Genomic DNA, 22,529 nt, shown 5'->3' with positions numbered 1-22,529 from the left:
TCAAAGCTCTCTTAGCACTAAGATCGTCGTAGGTTAATGTTAATGTATGGCACTTACGATGATCTTAGCGCTAAGAGAGCTTCCAAAATCTAGGCCCTGATTGTTTAGTACTGCAAAGTCAGATTAAGCAGTGTAAGGAAGGCTACTGACTTCACTTACTTGGGTTATGTGTTAATATCTAGCTTGAATGAGAGCTATAAATGAGTTTTTCAATCTTCAATCACATCATCTTAATTTCTCCTGAAAAGTGTTAGCCATCTCTGTTGATACCTTTAATCAATATAAATGAAAATTCACACGTGTGAAAATACGAATTTGGGAAGATTTGGTGCATTGGAATAGTCTCAAGATTAAAGAACTAAACAGTATGGACAGTCAGACAGATGTGAGTGAGTGAGACTGGTTTTCCACTCTTGAGTCACTGTTTCTCAGTATTTAGATATTTACCGCATTGGCAAAACCCACAGAGCAGATGTTAGATGACAAACTGAACATAATCAAGACAAAACTCAGATTCAAATCCAAGATGTCAGATACTAAAATGTTTCCAAAGCAGTCAATCATCATTTTTGTATCGATAATCGTGAACTGTATCAATACAACACAGACACTTATACACCAATACAATGATATCACAAGATACAAGGACATCACTATGAACAGTTACTTGCTATGTCTTCCATACTGTGGGTATGTTGGTGGAAATCATTAGTGTGATCACACCTGTTGACTTGCCACAACTCTAGACCTCTTAGAAAAAGATCTTGTCATCAACTACATCTGTAGCCTCAGAATTTATTTATTGATGTTTATAGAAACCAACAGCTACCTTCTTCAAATCCATTTATAAGGATGAGAAATATCCTCATTATAAAATAAAATGATTGTCATGAAATATGGCCATAAAAAGTAAATAAACTTAAGACATTCAGCACACACAGACAATAACATAACACATGTATCACAACACATAGGGAAGTTGAGGAGACAGGTCAAAGGGAGATAACTCTGCTAAAATAAATAAGGTCTAAAGTCCAGAAAATTAACTTGACCCAGACACAACTTACCAGACCCCCAACAGAGTTTACAGGACATAATCTAACAAGAATAGTAAACAATGACCTACAACATATAAATCTGATGAACAGTCAAATTCCAGTTATACCAGCCATAATTTTAATCTACATAAGAAAAGGTTGTGGTGTGGAGGGCGAAAACTGAAAAGTGATGTGAGCAGCAAATTAAAGTGAAGCACATACATTTATGATCATATACTCATGAAGATATCAGTCATGTGATCATGTAATCAGACGTGATCATGTTATCCCAAGTGATATCAAGCATGTAATATGTATGACATGAAGTATGACCGAAGCAGATCATGCGATACGGGAAAAGTAGGGAGTACGAGGCAATATATATTACCTTCTTAGGACTGCGTAATGAAAGCTGCAATAGAAACTCAACCTTGACAGACACATGCCTAAACAAGGTCACATGACGTCCAAACAACACATGCGCAAACAACAAGTGAACTTTGTGTTGTTTGTAAATGGTTTTGTGTGAAGACTTTCAAATCATTAAGCGATGTAAATGTGGATTAATTTGTGCATGAATAGAATCATTATTTCTAAAGATTTATTTTAGGTGTAACAATATGATGATGTTAAACAAGTGCAAGAACTGTAAATAAAGTTGATAGAAACATGGTACAGAAGCAGTTCCCGAATACAAACACGATTTCTTGACTAGAATATTCTTTGCATGGCATGCTTGAGGGGTAAAGAGTGGAATGACTTCTGAAAGACTGCTTAAGAGGTGTTTTTGAAGATAGTAAGTAAATAAGAAAACCTGTATGATAACAACTTGTGGATTTTTGTGTGTACACCAATGTTTCTGTGTAGCTTTTTATACTGTTGTCAACCTTTCAGTTAAATAACCGTATCCTTAACATCTTCATCAGAGGTGAATTTCAACAGCTGACATGCCCTTCAATGAAATAATATCATTTACAAGTTTACATAAATTCCTTCATCTTCTTACAGCTCCCAGCATTGTATCTCTTTCATATGTTCAGTTCATATTAATATGTAATCTATCAAAAATGATCTGAATTTTACGAGGCTCGGGTTGGGTTTAAAGACAAAGGCTGTGATTAATAGTTTTGAGGGGGCACGTAAGTTCCAGGTTAATAACAGGAATCCTGTTAATAGCAGGACTCTGGTTCAAGGGCATCTGCCTGTTTGACTTTTTTAATCTGTACCACATTTCAACATGCTCAGTGTCAGAACTATTCTAGGGAAGATATCCAAGCATTCACTGTCTTCACCTACCCAGACTTTGTTCTTCCCTACAACATACTCTCGTTCTCGCTCCGCCTGCTGTTGCTGTTGTAGCTGCTGCTGTTGCTGCTGTAAACTTTCATCGCTGATCTGTCGTCTCATCTCCATCCTCTGAATGGCCTTTTCAGAGAAAGGAGTAGGAGTTGCTATTTCGTTAAGCTTTTGTTGTAAAGCCCTGAAGAAGAGTTCCAAGAAACAGGATCATGTTGCGTAATTATCAGCAATACCACCCCGTTACTCATGGTGCTTTTATAGAATCATCTTGAAGGAAACACAAATGTGCTTGTTACGACACCAGGAATATTCTGGCTATGTAATAGTAATGGTACTGGTAAAAGTGTGCTTATATGGCACTCAAATCCAGGCACATTGCCTGCTCACTGCGCTACATACTTTACTATCCCAAGTCATAGGACACTACCAAACTTTCCATTTCCTTTTAACTCCCTGGGGAACATACATATTGCACTTCATGATAGAAACATTCAACCTGTTGTGAGAATGATCCATGGCTCAGTGCTGAAGGCAGACTACGACTCCTAAATCAACAAGGAAGCCTTTTGAAACTTCATCAGACTGATGGGGATTCATGTTGTGTATCACTCACTGACTCACTCACTCCAAGACGTACCCACCTCTTCTCCTGTTCCTGCACTTCACGGAACTTGGCCTGCTGCTCCAGAACCTGCTGCTCTATAAGCTCGTGGAAAGTCGGCTGTCTCTCACGTTGCTGGGCATAGGCCATTTTAAAGGCATTTCCAATGATAGTGTTCAACTCCTCAGCCTGAAATGAATAGAAACTGGCATTAGAATAAAAAACAAACGTATTGGTCACCATAATTTTGTTTGGGCACATAAACCACTAGAGCACTTTGCTATCTAACACCACCTCAGGCATGATGCATACTGAAGTTACTGAAGTGACTGGGGCAGTAAGTGAGTTAAGTATAACACGCTTTTGAACTGAATTTCAGTGATTACATTGTGTATTGATTAAAAGTGAGAAAAAAAGCTCTAAATGATGTAAGTCTATGATCTTGACAATTTCAAGCTCGGATATCAGGTTGACAAGACAGGGAATCAGGATTTGAACTCCTGATCAGGTTTCAGGAACATCTAAGGAAGATGTGTTTTGAATTCTGCATGATATATGCCCAATGACCTCTTCCTTCTGACATTTCCATCCATTCAACAAGCAGTCAATATCAATCTTCTGAAGTATAATTAAGGTGCTTGTTCTTGCACACTTATTTGCTGCACAGGATACACAATGGAAAATTACACCATCAAAAGTTCACTAAATCCTTTCTAATAAAAGAAATTCATTATATAGTTCAAAGAGGAATTCCTTTATGAATAATCTATGGATGTAATCCATCATAAGGATTCATAAATGAGGGTTCTCTCCCTTGATCACTGACAAAAAATGATCGTATCTCACTCTAAATGGACAAAGAAGTCGATCCTAAAGTTGACTAAGTGTTCATATTTCAGGGATGTCTGCCGAAGGACTGCAGTCTGACATATGGCTATAAGAGACAGAACATCGGGCTTCACCAGGGCCATCAACCACTGACAGTAAATATTTTATGATTACTGCAGATCTTGCTTTGAAGTTGGTCAGGATTAAATTCAGGTTTTTATTACAGGTAATTATGAGTCTTGAATATCAAGCTTATGTTTAGGGAGCTCAGTAAATTCATTCACTCACTCACTCAATGTGGAATGGGTCAGGTGGCCAAGTTAACTCGCTCTTGTAAGACGTGGGGCTACAAGGGACACACTCAACTCATTCAGTAGGATGTCTGCCAGCATTAAGGGTTTAGTTAGTGCTCACTAACACAATCACAAGACAAATTGACAGATGGATGTTTCTACCCAAAAATGGATGGATGGATGTTTCTACTCAAACATCCACCTCATCAAAATACACACATTTATGCACCCCAAACAACTCAATATTTCTATCCATACATGCTCAAATCCCTTCTTTTCCACATACATGAAGCCCTACAAAAGGTGCTCTCTGCATGTTTTGTTCCAGCACAGCAGAGTGCACCTACTTGGCACCAATAACAGGAACAATCAACATTCCAGGTACATATCAGCAATCTCACATGTACTTACACCTGGGATTTACCTGACGACTAGCACCTCGTTATCTCAGGTGTACATGTGCAACACTCAACTATCTCACCTAAGCAACAATGTAGACTTACACAGGGTAAGCAAGGCAATGATCTTCAACACACCTATGACATTCTTATTGGATCAGTGTCAGCTGAAATTCCTTCACCTTCATATTTTCTTATCAACCATCAGGTTTTTAAACAATGGTTTAAAGAAAACTGAAGAATACCATAGTATATACAGCATGTGTCTGTAATTGAAGAAAGAACATACCTGAACACTCCTAACGATTAGGTAATAATGGCATCCAAAGATTTTCTAAGGAACTATGCCTGAGGTACATTCACAAAATAGTTAAAAGTAATGATTTTTGAGTGTCCACATTTTTTTTTTCAGAAAATTTCAGTCCAAACCTGAAGAAAAATTATACAGGACCCCAGTTAGATTAACACAGCTGATATAAATAGGACCTATTCAGACCCATTATAGACAAGGAAGCAATGCCATATCAACAGTGAATAATAGGACACTGTGACAGAAAGAAGTCTTTATACAATGCAAGTTGTCCACCGGTTACGAGGGGGAATATGGGTTGAAGTATCCTCAATATTTGTTTATGGTCTCTTGCCCTTCAGACTCAGGGAACATACACAAACATCGAGGGTACAACCCATGGGACCTGTGAAGAACATCTTTTTCTTACTGTTTACCTCAATGTAAATTTTGTACTGGTCATAGGGCAAATTTTTGTAGCCACTGCTAAATTTTACAGACAAGGAAAACTGATTTAGAGTTATCACACTTACACTGTTTCACATTCGCATAACATTGGTAATTTTCACACATCATACATCATTCAATGTTTTTCAAGATAAAGAATTACTACTACCATATAACTTCAGCCAGCATTCCCAGCTGAGTACATAGAAAATGTTATTCACTTTAAGCGGATTCCATTGAAAATAACAGAAAATAACATTAATGTGTGTGGTAAGATAAATATAAATATTCTTCCTATACACCTACTGTTAATTAATACACAATACAAGTGGGAATAAATGTCATATCAGCCCTGAATCAAGTACCAATACTTACTTATTATCCACAACAATCTGCAGTTCATATCCAGGAAACACAGTAAATCCTCACTTCATTTTTTGCATTTCTCACACCACCCTCACCCAGCGCAACACATGCCCAATGAAACCTATGTTTCTAATAGTTCAAGTGGGAGCAGCTACTTGAGGTGCCACTTCAAAGCTTCAATCTATCACAGTTAAAGAAAGCCGACTAACCACCAGTCACTACAATACAGTATGAATAATTAAGCCTCCTTACACTGGTTTCTGTGGCTGTAAAAGACTTATTACCTTGTCGTCAATGAATGGACCCTTATATCAGTCCTCTGACCTCTGCTGCTCACAGTACCCAAACAACAAGCTTGAAGATAACTAATAAATCCATACCTTTGGTGCAGTGTACAAAATGTGTGTGAACTCGAACTGATATCCTACCTTAATCAATAATCCACCGTCACAAACCAGTCTGGTTGTGGTCTAAACATTCAAGTACTGTTAAACCTGGCAACTGTCATTGACACAATACTCATTTTGTTATTAGTAAATACGATTTACATCAGTTACGTTGGCAAGAGGCTGGTATCCATGTCCGTTGGTCTTGTTGTTATCTAAAAGAGATTTTTCAGAAGATTTGACTGCTTCAGCCATGAATGAAACAAAAACTGTTCTGTTTCATTCAGATATTTGTATCTAGCTTCTCTATCCTTCAAGGACACTCGGGCAGTGGGCAGCTGGGTGGTGAAAGTGGTCCCTTACCAAGCCGAAAGGTCAGGTTCGATTGCCATATGGATACAAGCTCATTTCTGGTGTCTGCCACTGTGATGTTGCTAGAATATTGCTAATAGTTGAGCAAAACCACTTACACTCACTCACTAACTTTAAGGACAACAGAATAAATTTCCTCAGCTCAATGACAACTGCATGTAAATACTTGTTTGGAATAAGAATATTTATATGTATATGGGCCTGTGGTCTTCACATGCAACAAAGATTTAGAAGAAGATGTTGATTCAAAACGTATCTAAATGATGCACTAAGGACATTCATATTAAACAATTTCTGTAAAAATACAAAATGAATTACTATAACTGAACCATTCATTCATCAAACACAAAATATGGAACAATGAATGCATTGACCTGACAATGTCCGACCCTACACATCTGACAACGGACAAATTGTCCTCTTCCCTGCTTATCAATATCTGCAATCAACACCAAACCTGTCACAACCCGGACAACCACATCTGTCAATACGAGACAAACATACATCCACAATAGCCATACTGACACAAACACCTAGAAGTACCCATGATCAATTATGGCTGATGTCCACACATGCTTACTGGACCTTCATACAGGAATAGTCACCTTACATTCAAGACAAAGACTCTACAACTAAGTTCTGAACAAGCTGTTTACATGTCTGTTGAGACCATTAGTACAGAAAACACACAATGCTAAATCATTGTGGAAATAAGTTTATTAGCTCTATGAAATGATCGAAATATTGGACTTCAGTCCTTTGAAAACCATTAATAGCTATGCAAAGAACAAGTGACTGAAGACAGTGGGATGGCGACAGGTGCATGAAGTATATGGAGCATGATGCTCAGTTGATATGAGCATTTACGGGTGGAAAAACAAGATGCTTTCCACACATACCTGCCTTAATAAAATGGGACTGATTTTTGTTTTATGTTGTACTCAGCATATTCGAGCTACATCGCTGCCTTAATGTGGATAATAATAACTGAGACAAAATATAATGCAGAACTAGGTGGCCACAAAACTGAACTGTTTGAATTTTCCTTACATATTTGTACACCATGATAACAAATCTGTAACAAGTAAGAGTAGACTGTAACACAACCACATGAATATCTAACTGGGACATGGGGATGTTCTTGAGGAAGATTGACTGATTAAATTGGTCTCATCATCTGGTAAACATGCCTGCAGGAACTACTCTGAATTAACTCCATGAATCACTGCAATGGCACATTAATAAACTGTACACTACAAGTAAGTTAAAATAAGTGGGTTTTCTCGTGGACATTGCTGTACAAGAACATAGATGATGAGTGACAATTCAGTAAAGCAAAATGTTATTTCAGCGAGTAAAATGAGTAACCTCTTTTGTTTGAAAAATAACACTGAATGACAAGGATATTATTACCCTTGTGACTAAACCAACAGCTTGCATACACTGTCTATTCTAATACATGCTATCCGTAATACAGAAACAAACTTGGCTAATAACCCCTATGTGCCTGATATTAGCAATTCTGTTTTGTTGACTCATGTAATAACAGTCCACTCGATCTGCAGGAAAAGACTCCTACAGCGGCATATACCATATGAAGCTCTCATAAAAGGTTCCTTTCTCTCCCCCACCACCCTTCACACCAGCTGATTCCAAGGCAGGTAAAGCTCAGGAGTGTTGACATACAGTGCAGGTGTTTAGCAACCAATGATGCTCAAATAAGCAACCTAATCGATTGGCTCTGATTTCTCGAAACAAACTTAAATTTACTCAAATTTCAAACAGAGTTTGACACTTTGAAACAGGAATTATTTAACTCAACTGCATTTCTAATAAAAACAGCTTGAACAACTCAAGTAATCAATCCACCAAGCTCTGTCTACTATTTTTGAGTTTAATATCAACTTCAGTTCATTCTGGGAAATCCATTTTCTCAAATTTGAGTAAAAACTCAAACTTAAGTCAAAACTGACTCAAGTTTGTTTTGAGAAATCAGGGCCTAATCTTTTGGGTCATTGACTTGACAGACAGTTAGCTAGTTCGTCATCATGCACATGCCATATGGATCGTTGCTAACAAAACCATTTACTGACATTATAGTCGTGATGACTGTTTCCAGGGAACTGTCAGGGAGCTAGAATAGTACAGTGTGGTATTAAACAATAAGCCAGTCTTCAGCTGAATGGTCCAGCTTCACCTGTGCTTTTATGCAAATATCTATACAGTTCGTCTCAATAAGTTTGACTAGTACCTTTATGGAATCCTTAAATACGCCGCAGGTGCCCCAGCAGCCTCACAAAATACCCGACAAGAGGGTCCCAAAGAGATCTCCAACCAGAAATAGAAACACAAACAGGCACTTCTGTTCCTGAGTAGTGTATCCATTAGATGTACTTAATGGAAATCGTTACAGTGATGGCTCAACACCAACTCTACCACTGATATAGTTCATCTTTGAACAAGTGTTCGAGCTCCTAAGTTTCCAAAAGAAAATTCTGACACATATCCATTCACAAACGATTAACTCACAGTTTCAAGATGAATCGTCTCCATCTAGTAACTTGTTCATAGACAAGTCAACCCATCACAACTCTGGAGTGATTCTAATAATGTTAGTTCCTGCAATCCTTCCTGTTATTTCAGGTCATTCCATTGAAACTTGCTGCGTTAAACCAATGGGTAATATACTACTCAAAAGTTTAAAGTTTTGTCAGCATCCATCGACCATTCCTTCCTTGAAACATTGTCCTATGATGTCAAGAGTTTTTCATTCCCAAAACATTGCCCTGTGATGTCCAGGAGCATTTTCTCCTTGTACACCCAGTCCATCGACCATTCCTCCCTTGAAACATTGTCCTGTGATGTCAAGAGTTATGGGTCCTTCAACAAATGGGTGAGTTTTTCATACCCCAAGACACTGCCCAGTGAATTCCAGACCTGTACATCCTTGAACAAATGATCCTTTGTACAAAATTCCCTTATTGTCCACAACTACCTTGAACAGTCATACCCCTGAATAAATTGTCAAGTAATATCATAATTGAGTAAATGATTAATTCTCTGAATAGACTCAGATATTTCTTGAACACATGATCTGGAAATGAATCACAGATTGTCTTGCAGTGATAATTATGGTTGAACAAATGAACAAAGAATATCAACATAAAATACATTTTCTTTAAGCAAATTTGTTCATTTGATGTTAAACTATGGCAAAGTCATAAACAGCTGTGTCTCAAAATTAACTTGCTATTCACTAATCTTGTTCTTGTGAGACAACAAAACAAAGATTTGACGAAGATTATGCATACCAACTTCTTTATCACGAGAGTGTGACATTACGAGAGTGTGACATTACCTCCTAGCTTCTAAAATGCCACTCAAAGAAGTCAAAGATGCTGAGTATTATGCTGGACTGGTATACTGAGAGACATCTCACCTAACACTGCCCTTGCTAGCTGTCATATTAACTTTACTTCCCCACAAAACTCTTTTAATTCAATAATAAAACACCACAAGGGAAAATAATGTCTCATGCATTATACAATCAAGAACCACTCCCATTTATCATGGTAATCTGTGTGTACCTTCGTATATAAATGACATTTGTACAAGGAAAGAAAGGCATCCCCACTATGTTACATCAGAGCTATTCTGGTCACATACCACACCAATGATGATGAAAGGGCTCATGAGCAATGTCCTCACCCAGCCTTGTTTACTATATTGTACATGTCATGGCTGTGTAGAGCTGGGATTCAGAGTAAGAAAAGTCACCCAGCATCACATACTTGTTTCACCTAAGGCTTGGAGTCCCTAAACCTCATGCTTATTTCCCCAATGCATTATGGGTCAGAAAACATCATTTGATTGTTGCTTAACAAGACTTTGAGTGAGTGAGTGAGTGAGTGAGTGAGTGAGTGAGTGAGTGAGTGACATTGATAATGTTGACAAAAAAGTATCACTTAGGTCTCACATGTTACAGCAAAAAACCACATTTACCAAAGCAGACATTCATGTCAAATCTTGTTACCACACAGTGTAAACTTGATCAATACAAATGTCACCATAGATGTGCGATAACTGAAATATATCCCTTTCTCTGAATGCCTACAATTCTTATATCTGATCATCAACATTCATTCTTAACACAACCTCCTTATACAGATGACTCACTCCTAAAGCCCCAATGTGTACCTTGCCATCAGATCTCATGTACTTCACTGGCCCTATCATATGCCTACATATTATTATGTCTGTATTGAATGCACTGCTACTTATGGGTATTTCACAGACAGCTAAATGGTGTATAACAGAATATTACCTAACAATAGCTGCGATATACATGTGCAATATATCAGGTCTTGCAAAGGTTTACACAGTAAGTGCTTGTAACACAATTCACAGTGCCAGCCCTACTGGCTCCATTGGTCCACCTGCACGTCGATCTGCATACATTTTTGTTACAGACTACTACCTCATGACAAGCATTACTGGAGCAAACATTCAGTCCTATACCAATATAGTGCACTATGTCCATTGTTTCAGCGGGTTACTGGTTCTAAATGACATAGCATGTGCAACAGGCCGGGTAACAATGCGAATCATATGTGTATGTGAGTTTAGTTTTATGCCGCACTCAGCCAGGCATATGGCAGTCACTGAGCCTGTAAATAATTAAGTCTGAACCAAACAATCCAGTGATCAACAGCATGAGCATAGATCTGCGCAACTGGGATACAATAACATATGTCAACCAAGTCGGTGAGTCTGACCACACAATGTTTCAGAGGAGATGAGAACAAGCTGTGTTCCATGTCCACCATGTCAGTGAGTATGACCACCCAATGATTCAGAGGAAATGAGAACAAGCCATGTTCCATGTCCACCATGTCAGTGAGTATGACCACCCAATGATTCACAGGAGATGAGAACAAGCTGTGTTCCATGTCCACCATGTCAGTGAGTATGACAACCCAATGATTCAGAGGAGATGAGAACAAGCCGTGTTCCATGTCCACCATGTCAGTGAGTATGACCACCCAGTGATTCAGAGGAGATGAGAACAAGCTGTGTTCCATGTCCACCATGTCAGTGAGCCTGACCACCCAGTGATTCAGAGGAGATGAGAACAAGCTGTGTTCCATGTCCACCATGTCAGTGAGTATGACCACCCAATGATTCAGAGGAGATGAGAACAAGCCATGTTCCATGTCCACCATGTCAGTGAGTATGACCACCCAGTGATTCAGAGGAGATGAGAACAAGCCATGTTCCATGTCCACCATGTCAGTGAGTATGACCACCCAGTGATTCAGAGGAGATGAGAACAAGCTGTGTTCCATGTCCACCATGTCAGTGAGCCTGACCACCCAGTGATTCAGAGGAGATGAGAATAAGCCATGTTCCATGTCCACCATGTCAGTGAGTATGACCACCCAATGATTCAGAGAAGATGAGAACAAGCCGTGTTCCATGTCCACCATGTCAGTGAGTATGTCCACCCAATGATTCAGAGATGATGAGAACAAGCTGTGTCCCATGTCCACCATGTCAGTGAGCCTGACCACCCAATGATTCAGAGGAGATGAGAACAAGCCATGTTCCATGTCCACCATGTCAGTGAGTATGACCACCCAATGATTCAGAGGAGATGAGAACAAGCCATGTTCCATGTCCACCATGTCAGTGAGTATGACCACCCAGTGATTCAGAGGAGATGAGAACAAGCCATGTTCCATGTCCACCATGTCAGTGAGTATGACCACCCAATGATTCAGAGGAGATGAGAACAAGCCATGTTCCATGTTCACCATGTCAGTGAGTATGACCACCCAGTGATTCAGAGAAGATGAGAACAAGCTATGTTCCATGTCCACCATGTCAGTGAGTATGACCAACCAATGATTCAGAGGAGATGAGAACAAGCCATGTTCCATGTCCACCATGTCAGTGAGTATGACCACCCAGTGATTCAGAGAAGATGAGAACAAGCTGTGTTCCATGTCCACCATGTCAGTGAGTATGACCACCCAATGATTCAGAGGAGATGAGAACAAGCTGTGTTCCATGTCCACCATGTTGGTGAGACTGACCACCCAGTCATTCAGAGGAGATGAGAACAAGCCGTGTTCCATGTCCACCATGTCAGTGAGTATGACCACCCAATGATTCAGAGAAGATGAGAACAAGCCGTGTTCCATGTCCACCATGTTGGTGAGACTGACCACCCAGTCATTCAGAGATGAGAACAAGCCGTGTTCCATGTCCACCATGTCAGTGAGTATGACCACCCAGTGATTCAGAGGAGATGAGAACAAGCCGTGTTCCATGTCCACCATGTCAGTGAGTATGACCACCCAATGATTCAGAGGAGATGAGAACAAGCCATGTTCCATGTCCACCATGTCAGTGAGTATGACCACCCAATGATTCAGAGGAGATGAGAACAAGCCATGTTCCATGTCCACCATGTCAGTGAGTACGACCACCCAGTGATTCAGAGGAGATGAGAACAAGCTGTGTTCCATGTCCACCATGTCAGTGAGTATGACCACCCAGTGATTCAGAGGAGATGAGAACAAGCTGTGTTCCATGTCCACCATGTCAGTGAGCCTGACCACCCAGTGATTCAGAGGAGATGAGAACAAGCTGTGTTCCATGTCCACCATGTCAGTGAGTATGACCACCCAATGATTCAGAGGAGATGAGAACAAGCCATGTTCCATGTCCACCATGTCAGTGAGTATGACCACCCAGTGATTCAGAGGAGATGAGAACAAGCCATGTTCCATGTCCACCATGTCAGTGAGTATGACCACCCAGTGATTCAGAGGAGATGAGAACAAGCTGTGTTCCATGTCCACCATGTCAGTGAGCCTGACCACCCAGTGATTCAGAGGAGATGAGAATAAGCCATGTTCCATGTCCACCATGTCAGTGAGTATGACCACCCAATGATTCAGAGAAGATGAGAACAAGCCGTGTTCCATGTCCACCATGTCAGTGAGTATGTCCACCCAATGATTCAGAGATGATGAGAACAAGCTGTGTCCCATGTCCACCATGTCAGTGACCCTGACCACCCAATGATTCAGAGGAGATGAGAACAAGCCATGTTCCATGTCCACCATGTCAGTGAGTATGACCACCCAATGATTCAGAGGAGATGAGAACAAGCCATGTTCCATGTCCACCATGTCAGTGAGTATGACCACCCAGTGATTCAGAGGAGATGAGAACAAGCCATGTTCCATGTCCACCATGTCAGTGAGTATGACCACCCAATGATTCAGAGGAGATGAGAACAAGCCATGTTCCATGTCCACCATGTCAGTGAGTATGACCACCCAGTGATTCAGAGAAGATGAGAACAAGCTATGTTCCATGTCCACCATGTCAGTGAGTATGACCAACCAATGATTCAGAGGAGATGAGAACAAGCCATGTTCCATGTCCACCATGTCAGTGAGTATGACCACCCAGTGATTCAGAGAAGATGAGAACAAGCTGTGTTCCATGTCCACCATGTCAGTGAGTATGACCACCCAATGATTCAGAGGAGATGAGAACAAGCTGTGTTCCATGTCCACCATGTTGGTGAGACTGACCACCCAGTCATTCAGAGGAGATGAGAACAAGCCGTGTTCCATGTCCACCATGTCAGTGAGTATGACCACCCAATGATTCAGAGAAGATGAGAACAAGCCGTGTTCCATGTCCACCATGTTGGTGAGACTGACCACCCAGTCATTCAGAGATGAGAACAAGCCGTGTTCCATGTCCACCATGTCAGTGAGTATGACCACCCAGTGATTCAGAGGAGATGAGAACAAGCCGTGTTCCATGTCCACCATGTCAGTGAGTATGACCACCCAATGATTCAGAGGAGATGAGAACAAGCCATGTTCCATGTCCACCATGTCAGTGAGTATGACCACCCAATGATTCAGAGGAGATGAGAACAAGCCATGTTCCATGTCCACCATGTCAGTGAGTACGACCACCCAGTGATTCAGAGGAGATGAGAACAAGCCATGTTCCATGTTCACCATGTCAGTGAGTATGACCACCCAATGATTCAGAGGAGATGAGAACAAGCCGTGTTCCATGTCCACCATGTCAGTGAGTGAGTGAGTGAGTTTAGTTTTACACCGCACTCAGCAATATTCCAGCTATATGGCGGCGGTCTGTAAATAATCGAGTCTGGACCAGACAATCCAGTGATCAACAACATGAGCATCGATCTGCGCAATTGGGAACCGATGACATGCGTCAACCAAGTCAGCAAGCCTGACCACCCGATCCCGTTAGTCGCCTCTTACGACAAGCTGAGTCGCCTTTTATGGCAAGCATGGGTTGCTGAAGGCCTATTCTACCCCGGGACCTTCACAGGTCTGTCAGTGAGTATGACCACCCAGTGATTCAGAGGAGATGAGAACAAGCTGTGTTCCATGTCCACCATGTCAGTGAGTATGACCACCCAATGATTCAGAGAAGATGAGAACAAGCCGTGTTCCATGTCCACCATGTCAGTGAGTATGACCACCCAATGATTCAGAGGAGATGAGAACAAGCTGTGTTCCATGTCCACCATGTCAGTGAGTATGACCACCCAGTGATTCAGAGGAGATGAGAACAAGCTGTGTTCCATGTCCACCATGTTGGTGAGACTGACCACCCAGTGATTCAGAGGAGATGAGAACAAGCCATGTTCCATGTCCACCATGTCAGTGAGCCTGACCACCCAGTGATTCAGAGATGAGAACAAGCCATGTTCCATGTCCACCATGTCAGTGAGATTGACCACCCAGTGATTCAGAGGAGATGAGAACAAGCTGTGTTCCATGTCCACCATGTCAGTGAGTATGACCACCCAATGATTCAGAGAAGATGAGAACAAGCTGTGTCCCATGTCCACCATGTTGGTGAGACTGACCACCCAGTCATTCAGAGGAGATGAGAACAAGCCGTGTTCCATGTCCACCATGTCAGTGAGTATGACCACCCAGTGATTCAGAGGAGATGAGAACAAGCCATGTTCCATGTCCACCATGTCAGTGAGTATGACCACCCAATGATTCAGAGGAGATGAGAACAAGCTGTGTTCCATGTCCACCATGTCAGTGAGTATGACCACCCAATGATGCAGAGGAGATGAGAACAAGCCATGTTCCATGTCCACCATGTCAGTGAGTATGACCACCCAGTGATTCAGAGGAGATGAGAACAAGCCATGTTCCATGTCCACCATGTCAGTGAGTATGACCACCCAATGATTCAGAGGAGATGAGAACAAGCCGTGTTCCATGTCCACCATGTCAGTGAGTGAGTGAGTGAGTTTAGTTTTACACCGCACTCAGCAATATTCCAGCTATATGGCGGCGGTCTGTAAATAATCGAGTCTGGACCAGACAATCCAGTGATCAACAACATGAGCATCGATCTGCGCAATTGGGAACCGATGACATGCGTCAACCAAGTCAGCAAGCCTGACCACCCGATCCCGTTAGTCGCCTCTTACGACAAGCTGAGTCGCCTTTTATGGCAAGCATGGGTTGCTGAAGGCCTATTCTACCCCGGGACCTTCACAGGTCTGTCAGTGAGTATGACCACCCAGTGATTCAGAGAAGATGAGAACAAGCTGTGTTCCATGTCCACCATGTCAGTGAGTATGACCACCCAGTGATTCAGAGAAGATGAGAACAAGCCGTGTTCCATGTCCACCATGTCAGTGAGTATGACCACCCAATGATTCAGAGGAGATGAGAACAAGCTGTGTTCCATGTCCACCATGTCAGTGAGTATGACCACCCAGTGATTCAGAGGAGATGAGAACAAGCTGTGTTCCATGTCCACCATGTTGGTGAGACTGACCACCCAGTGATTCAGAGGAGATGAGAACAAGCCATGTTCCATGTCCACCATGTCAGTGAGCCTGACCACCCAGTGATTCAGAGATGAGAACAAGCCATGTTCCATGTCCACCATGTCAGTGAGATTGACCACCCAGTGATTCAGAGGAGATGAGAACAAGCTGTGTTCCATGTCCACCATGTTGGTGAGACTGACCACCCAGTGATTCAGAGGAGATGAGAACAAGCCATGTTCCATGTCCACCATGTCAGTGAGCCTGACCACCCAGTGATTCAGAGATGAGAACAAGCCATGTTCCATGTCCACCATGTCAGTGAGATTGACCACCCAGTGATTCAGAGGAGATGAGAACAAGCTGTGTTCCATGTCCACCATGTTGGTGAGACTGACCACCCAGTGATTCAGAGGAGATGAGAACAAGCCATGTTCCATGTCCACCATGTCAGTGAGCCTGACCACCCAGTGATTCAGAGATGAGAACAAGCCATGTTCCATGTCCACCATGTCAGTGAGATTGACCACCCAGTGATTCAGAGGAGATGAGAACAAGCTGTGTTCCATGTCCACCATGTTGGTGAGACTGACCACCCAGTGATTCAGAGGAGATGAGAACAAGCTGTGTTCCATGTCCACCATGTCAGTGAGTATGACCACCCAGTCATTCAGAGGAGATGAGAACAAGCTGTGTTCCATGTCCACCATGTTGGTGAGATTGACCACCCAATGATTCACAAGAGATGAGAACAAGGTATGTTCCATGTCCATGGTACAAAAGCAAGTTAGTTGCACCGCCTCTTGCAAAATGGACATCAATGTACTTGACTGATGACTTAAGTGAGGAAAGTCCAGAATGATCTTGAGAAGGAACCTAACATACTCTAAATCTTACATGTTCAAAATATTAAAGCATTCTTACCTGTGCTAAAAGCAAACATGTTACTAGAGTCAGAAATACTGACATATATACTATCATCATATGCAAATTCAAGTGACAGGTTCATTTTTATTAAGATTAATCTGCGAAGAAACTACTTAAAATGTCATTAATACATGAAAACAAGTACCTGAATTATAAATGACAAGGGTATTTCCTTTTTAATCTTCAACACAGTACACAATCCTAGCCGACCAATACATGTTTCCTGTTCAAAGGAACTCTTTAACTGAGCAATGCCAACTAAAAACGCAGGCAGATTAATGTAAGCTGTACAAAGATAGATTATTTCCTTTGACTTAAAAGGAAGACAATTTGTACTTCCTCAAAAAAAATAACCCATAACAAGCATTACAACATTGTTGTGACCTTTTCTAATGAGGAATATGAATTGTGTGATACAGGACAATAGATGAAATTACAAGGTTATTGAGAAATACTTAATGGTTTCATTATGATCAACAAAATGCAATACTATTTTGAACCATAGACTTGTTATTGCCTTAGAAACACAAAATTGAAAATTTCAACTGAACATCAAAAAGAGTGAGTGAGTGAGTTTAAAATTACGTCGCTGTCAGCAATATTTTGGCTTTTTTTCTGGTCGTCTGTAAATAATTCATTCTGAACCAGAAAATCCAGTGAACAACAAACAGAAGCTCAAGCTTGCCTTGTGGGTATGAAGAATATCAACCTTACCCTCATTTGAAACTAGTTGGTTTGTGATCTAGTATATTCATATACGTTTGTATCAGCCAGTAAACACAAAGTTGAAGGGAGTATTCTGACATTCAGTAGTCAGCAAACCAGAGTGATGAGTAACAATGACAGATAAAATCACACATTAACTCCACATAGATGAATGGGCAAACTTCCAAACCAAAGATAAAATATATGAAAATACATTTCATATCTAATATATACCATGGAAAAACTAAATCTCATGAATTTTCACAAACATACCAAAATTCCCAATATTTTAAAGAAAATACCAACTAAAATTTCCTTGGCACTCAGTACAACATAATATTATCTATGAGAAGTCAAAAACACCTTGTGTTACCACTTTTCCCACATGGAACACTTGAACCATCACCAACAAGCACCTGTTGGGGTACGGATACTTCAGTCAGCTGTCCTCACCTTGCATTTCAGCACCTATACCTGCAGCAGTACAAACATCAACAGACTCCAGCTGATGGATAGACAACCGTGAGTTTCCCACAACCTCAGACACACAGCGGAGGTATTTTTATAGCCATGAGATCAGTGTAGCCTTTATCGTTATCTACTATGAAGTAACTCCAACACATTTTTCTTGATCCATGCTTAAACTCTCATGTATGTCGCAGTCTGTATTACCAGAGTATGCAAGCAGTGTTCATGAGTTATATATAGCATGGGTCATCTCCAGGTAGACCACAAAATACATCATTGGATAGCTCCAGGTAAGCTGCGTATTTGCGTAAAATATGCTGTAGAAACGTTGAAATATGCAACAAATATAAATGCCAGCGTATGAAAAAGCACATAATATGTATGTTTATGCTATGTCAAAATAACAATGCGTATAAACCCAATGCCTCAAAATCATGTTCGTATTATATCAATATCATTATCAAGCTAATTGAAATGTAAGTTTTAACATGCTCAAACGTTTTGAAAAAAAATAAAAAATAACTGTTAGAGTTTCAAGATTATATTATCTAATAGCTATCTTGGTATCTTGTATAGCACCTATACAGATGTAGAGCAAGGTAGATATTATTTCTCACAGCACATATGGATAAAACTGTATTAACTATAATTTGGCATTGTCAGGTGGACATTATCACATTTCATTTTTGCATAAAACAAAACATCATGTGTAAAACTTACCTGAAATGAATATTCAGATTTGAAAAAGATGGTGGATATCTAAACTATAGATACCCACTTCAAATTGGAAATATCCACTTTGTGTCAAAAGTATCAGTATCATACCCACACAGCCAAAAGCTTATCTAGAGCATTGATCAGTGTCACAAAAATTCCATACCTGCAACTTGCTATCTAAGCAGGAGAGTTCGACACTAACGCCTTCATTGTAGAAGAATCTTGAAAATAAAACAACTTCAAGTGACCATCAACGTGAAGTGATCATTAAGTGATCGAAGTTGTTGACATGAAATAATTACATCTTCTGGCTGCCAAACCACCATCTGTGACTTTAGTCACTGGCCAGAAGTCTAAGTCTTCTCACATGTGTTCTTGTCTAGTGGGATAAGCTTTGCAACAAATAATACATTAAGATTAAACTTTTCTGACAATATCATCAAATCACATACAGGCCACCTCATGCGAATGTTTCGGCACCGACAAACCATTTATACACTCCAATCTGTATGTCCTTAAACTAAAAATGGAACCCAGACCTAATAACAGACAATACCAATTAATGTCTCATTAAACAATACAAAATACACTAAACATTTACTCAACAAAAGATTGTGTTATATATATATATCAAGGATTTTGCAAAAGTGAGGTAAAGTGTCAAATGAGGAAATAAATAATCAAGATAACCTACACTTATATGTATCTTAAACTGAATTCCTTCCACTATCTATATCCTATTCTGAAACAAATATACATGCAACGCTCAATGTACACTGTAGATAAAAACAGCATCACATAACTATGCTCCCTTTACAATTTGGTCCACAATGCTTAGGTGAGAAATTTTGAAGATTTTCCCAAACCTGTTAACCAAGGAAGCATGATATCTCATCATAAAAAAATATTGGCAACATGTTTCAATTCCCAGAGAGGGCAGGATTAGATAGGAGCTGGATCTATCAAGCTATTACAGAAACATATCAGCCAGACTTTAGAACCCAAACGGGGTCAAATATAAGACAGTGATATTTTCCTCTGCCATTTTGACATCCAGACACACCTCCCCTGGACAACTAACACAATGCATCAAAAACAATGCGAGTGAGAGTGTGGTTTTAGTATTACTCCAGCAATATCTCAGTGGCGGACACCAGAAATGGGTTTCATTCATTGTATCCATGTGGGGAATAGAACTCAAGTCTTCTATGTGACAAGGGATGTTTTAACCACTCGGCTACCCCACTATCCAAACATCAATGCACTCTTTTCAAACATTTGATTTGACAAATTAGTGTACATACAATCAATAAAATACATGTTCTGATTATATATATAATAAATCCATAATATTTGGATGCCTTAACATCAAGTCTTAAAAACCAGTACACATAAAGAAGTTGTTGACGTCAACTTCTGTAATAAGCAGACCACAACATTTTAAAGTATATTCATTTATCAATTAGAATATACCCCAAAACATCATGTTACTCCTATTATGTAAGTTGACATCCACAAATTTCCTCCATTACCTAAACATGGTTTTGAAATTAAAATACACTTCTCCATCCATCACTAAGCAGTTCTGATACTAATTATTAATTTAAGATCTTAGTTTTAGAACAATGAAAGGTCTTATTGCTCCCAAAGTTTGATACAAAATAGAAAATACATTGACAATGAAAGCTCTCCATATGAAAAAGCAGTTTTTACAGGTGAGACTGGCAGGACACCTTCTTCTTCTACTCACATCTATAGAAGCTGAATGGCTGCTCTTATCCTACTTCAGACTACGACTGATGAACAGTTACAACGCCTTTCTACCAGTGTGATACAATGTCGTAACTCTCTGTCTCAGGCCCAGTCCTTAGATCTTGCCCGAGACAGCAACCACAGCAGGTATTCTCCCTTCATGTTTTAAAGGCTTGAAAAAGTCGGTGTTTTCATTTCACATTGCATCAAGTGAATGCAAGCCTGCCTCTCGACACTAGGCCAGGATGAGCACAGGTCTGCTGGGTTTTAGTGAATGATCATGTTTCTGTCAACACCAACACAATAGCCACTACATGCAAGGTGCTGAATGGAAGTCTATATGTAATTGACTGGTTTGCACCCAGAAATGTTCACTTAAAACCCTCACAATTGTTGTATTATGACTTCGCTGGAGTTATTTCATTGTAACGTACAGAAACAGAACAAATATTCTCCATACCAGGCATGTATTTTGCATTGTATTTTCTTGAGTTGACCTGACCTATAAAGGTAGACTGCAACTATATCACCCACTGCTGTTTGCAACACAAGCCAGAGTCAAACAACAGTTACTGACATCTAACTTTAAGAAATCGCAAACATTTGACATTCAAACATTACATCTGACACTTTCCAGTCATTCAGCAAATTTTCATATTTCATTTTTATGCTCTTACTGCCTTTATTTAAAATCTCATATTTTAATTTTTACCAAGAACAGCATTCCTATCTCCAGACACATCTAAGTTAATTTTTCTTCAGAAAAATACAAATATTTAACAATTCAAATGGAAAAGTGACAATTTACTATCAACAGAAAATGTATACAATACAAATACAAGGTTTTCAAAGACCTGAATCTGTGACATTCTTTAGGCATTCAACAAGATAATTGTCCACTGGTAATAGACAACAAGCACCTGTCTCCCTATATTGACCTGCCTGAAGTCTCCTATGTACAGTGAGACACACTCAAGGAGGGCCAGTCTACCTGTGGCATTGGGTAAACAGCACAAGTAGAGTTCCACCCAGGTAAGTGACATCATTAACACACCTGAGTTTAACTGTGTCACTTGACGAGGATGGGGACAATTGTGTGTGCTTGGGCTCCATACAGGTAACAGGAGAGTGAGATGAACTGTGACATGAGTTGCAAGGGGCTGCTGGCAGGGCCAAGACCATGACACACGGCACACTTTATCACTCTGTTCAGAATAACACAGTGTCGAATCAAAAATCACATTACACAACATCATGCTTAAAGACTTATCAACATATGATTCAGGGCGGTGGGGTAGCCTAGTGGTTAAAGGCCAACTCATCATGCCCAAGACCCGGGTTCAATTTCCCACATGGGTGCAATGTGCCATGCCCATTTCTGGTGTCCCTGGAATATTGCTAATAGCAGCATAGAATCATACTCACTCACTCAACATATGATTCTAAAACTTTGCATCAGGTGGGAGAGTCCTAGTGATTAATGTATCAGTAAATTATAAGAGAGGCCCATAATTCAAATATCAATACCAGGAAACATCAAAGGTTAGGAAACTCTTTTCATTCCAAAATGCATTTCTAAATTGGATGCATCAGTGAAGCTTCCCTAGTTTGATTTGTACCATTCGTTCCCATACTTCTCCAGGCAAAGAATTGCCCTGTCTATGCATGTGTTTGTGACAAAGGACACTGTTAGTTCTTGTTTATGCTAGTGCTGGCTTTATCACCAATGTCACTTCTCAATAATTTGAACTTGAAGCATCTTTTCACATATTTTGT

The 22,529-nt window shown here is 40.2% G+C and overlaps 1 protein-coding gene across 2 annotated transcripts in view; it reads right to left on the bottom strand.

The window, feature by feature from the left end:
• The window catches only part of LOC137267861 (tensin homolog), a 163,445-nt gene that overhangs the window by 75,383 nt on the left and 65,533 nt on the right, over nucleotides 1-22,529 (bottom strand). The window contains exons 5-7 of one of the 2 annotated variants that reach the window (XM_067802297.1): nucleotides 2,978-3,126; nucleotides 2,334-2,517; nucleotides 1,426-1,449 (exon numbers count right to left, since the gene is read on the bottom strand). In XM_067802297.1, coding sequence (XP_067658398.1) covers nucleotides 1,426-1,449; nucleotides 2,334-2,517; nucleotides 2,978-3,126 — 357 coding nt within the window. The remainder of the gene's footprint in view (nucleotides 1-1,425; nucleotides 1,450-2,333; nucleotides 2,518-2,977; nucleotides 3,127-22,529) is intronic. The other variant, XM_067802298.1, reaches the window with a different exon arrangement.

Source organism: Haliotis asinina, chromosome 16, assembly GCF_037392515.1.
Source record: "Haliotis asinina isolate JCU_RB_2024 chromosome 16, JCU_Hal_asi_v2, whole genome shotgun sequence".
Lineage (NCBI taxonomy): Eukaryota > Metazoa > Mollusca > Gastropoda > Lepetellida > Haliotidae > Haliotis > Haliotis asinina.
The sequence above is the reverse complement of the archived record's forward strand: the minus strand, read 5'-3'. Positions and strand labels throughout refer to the sequence as shown.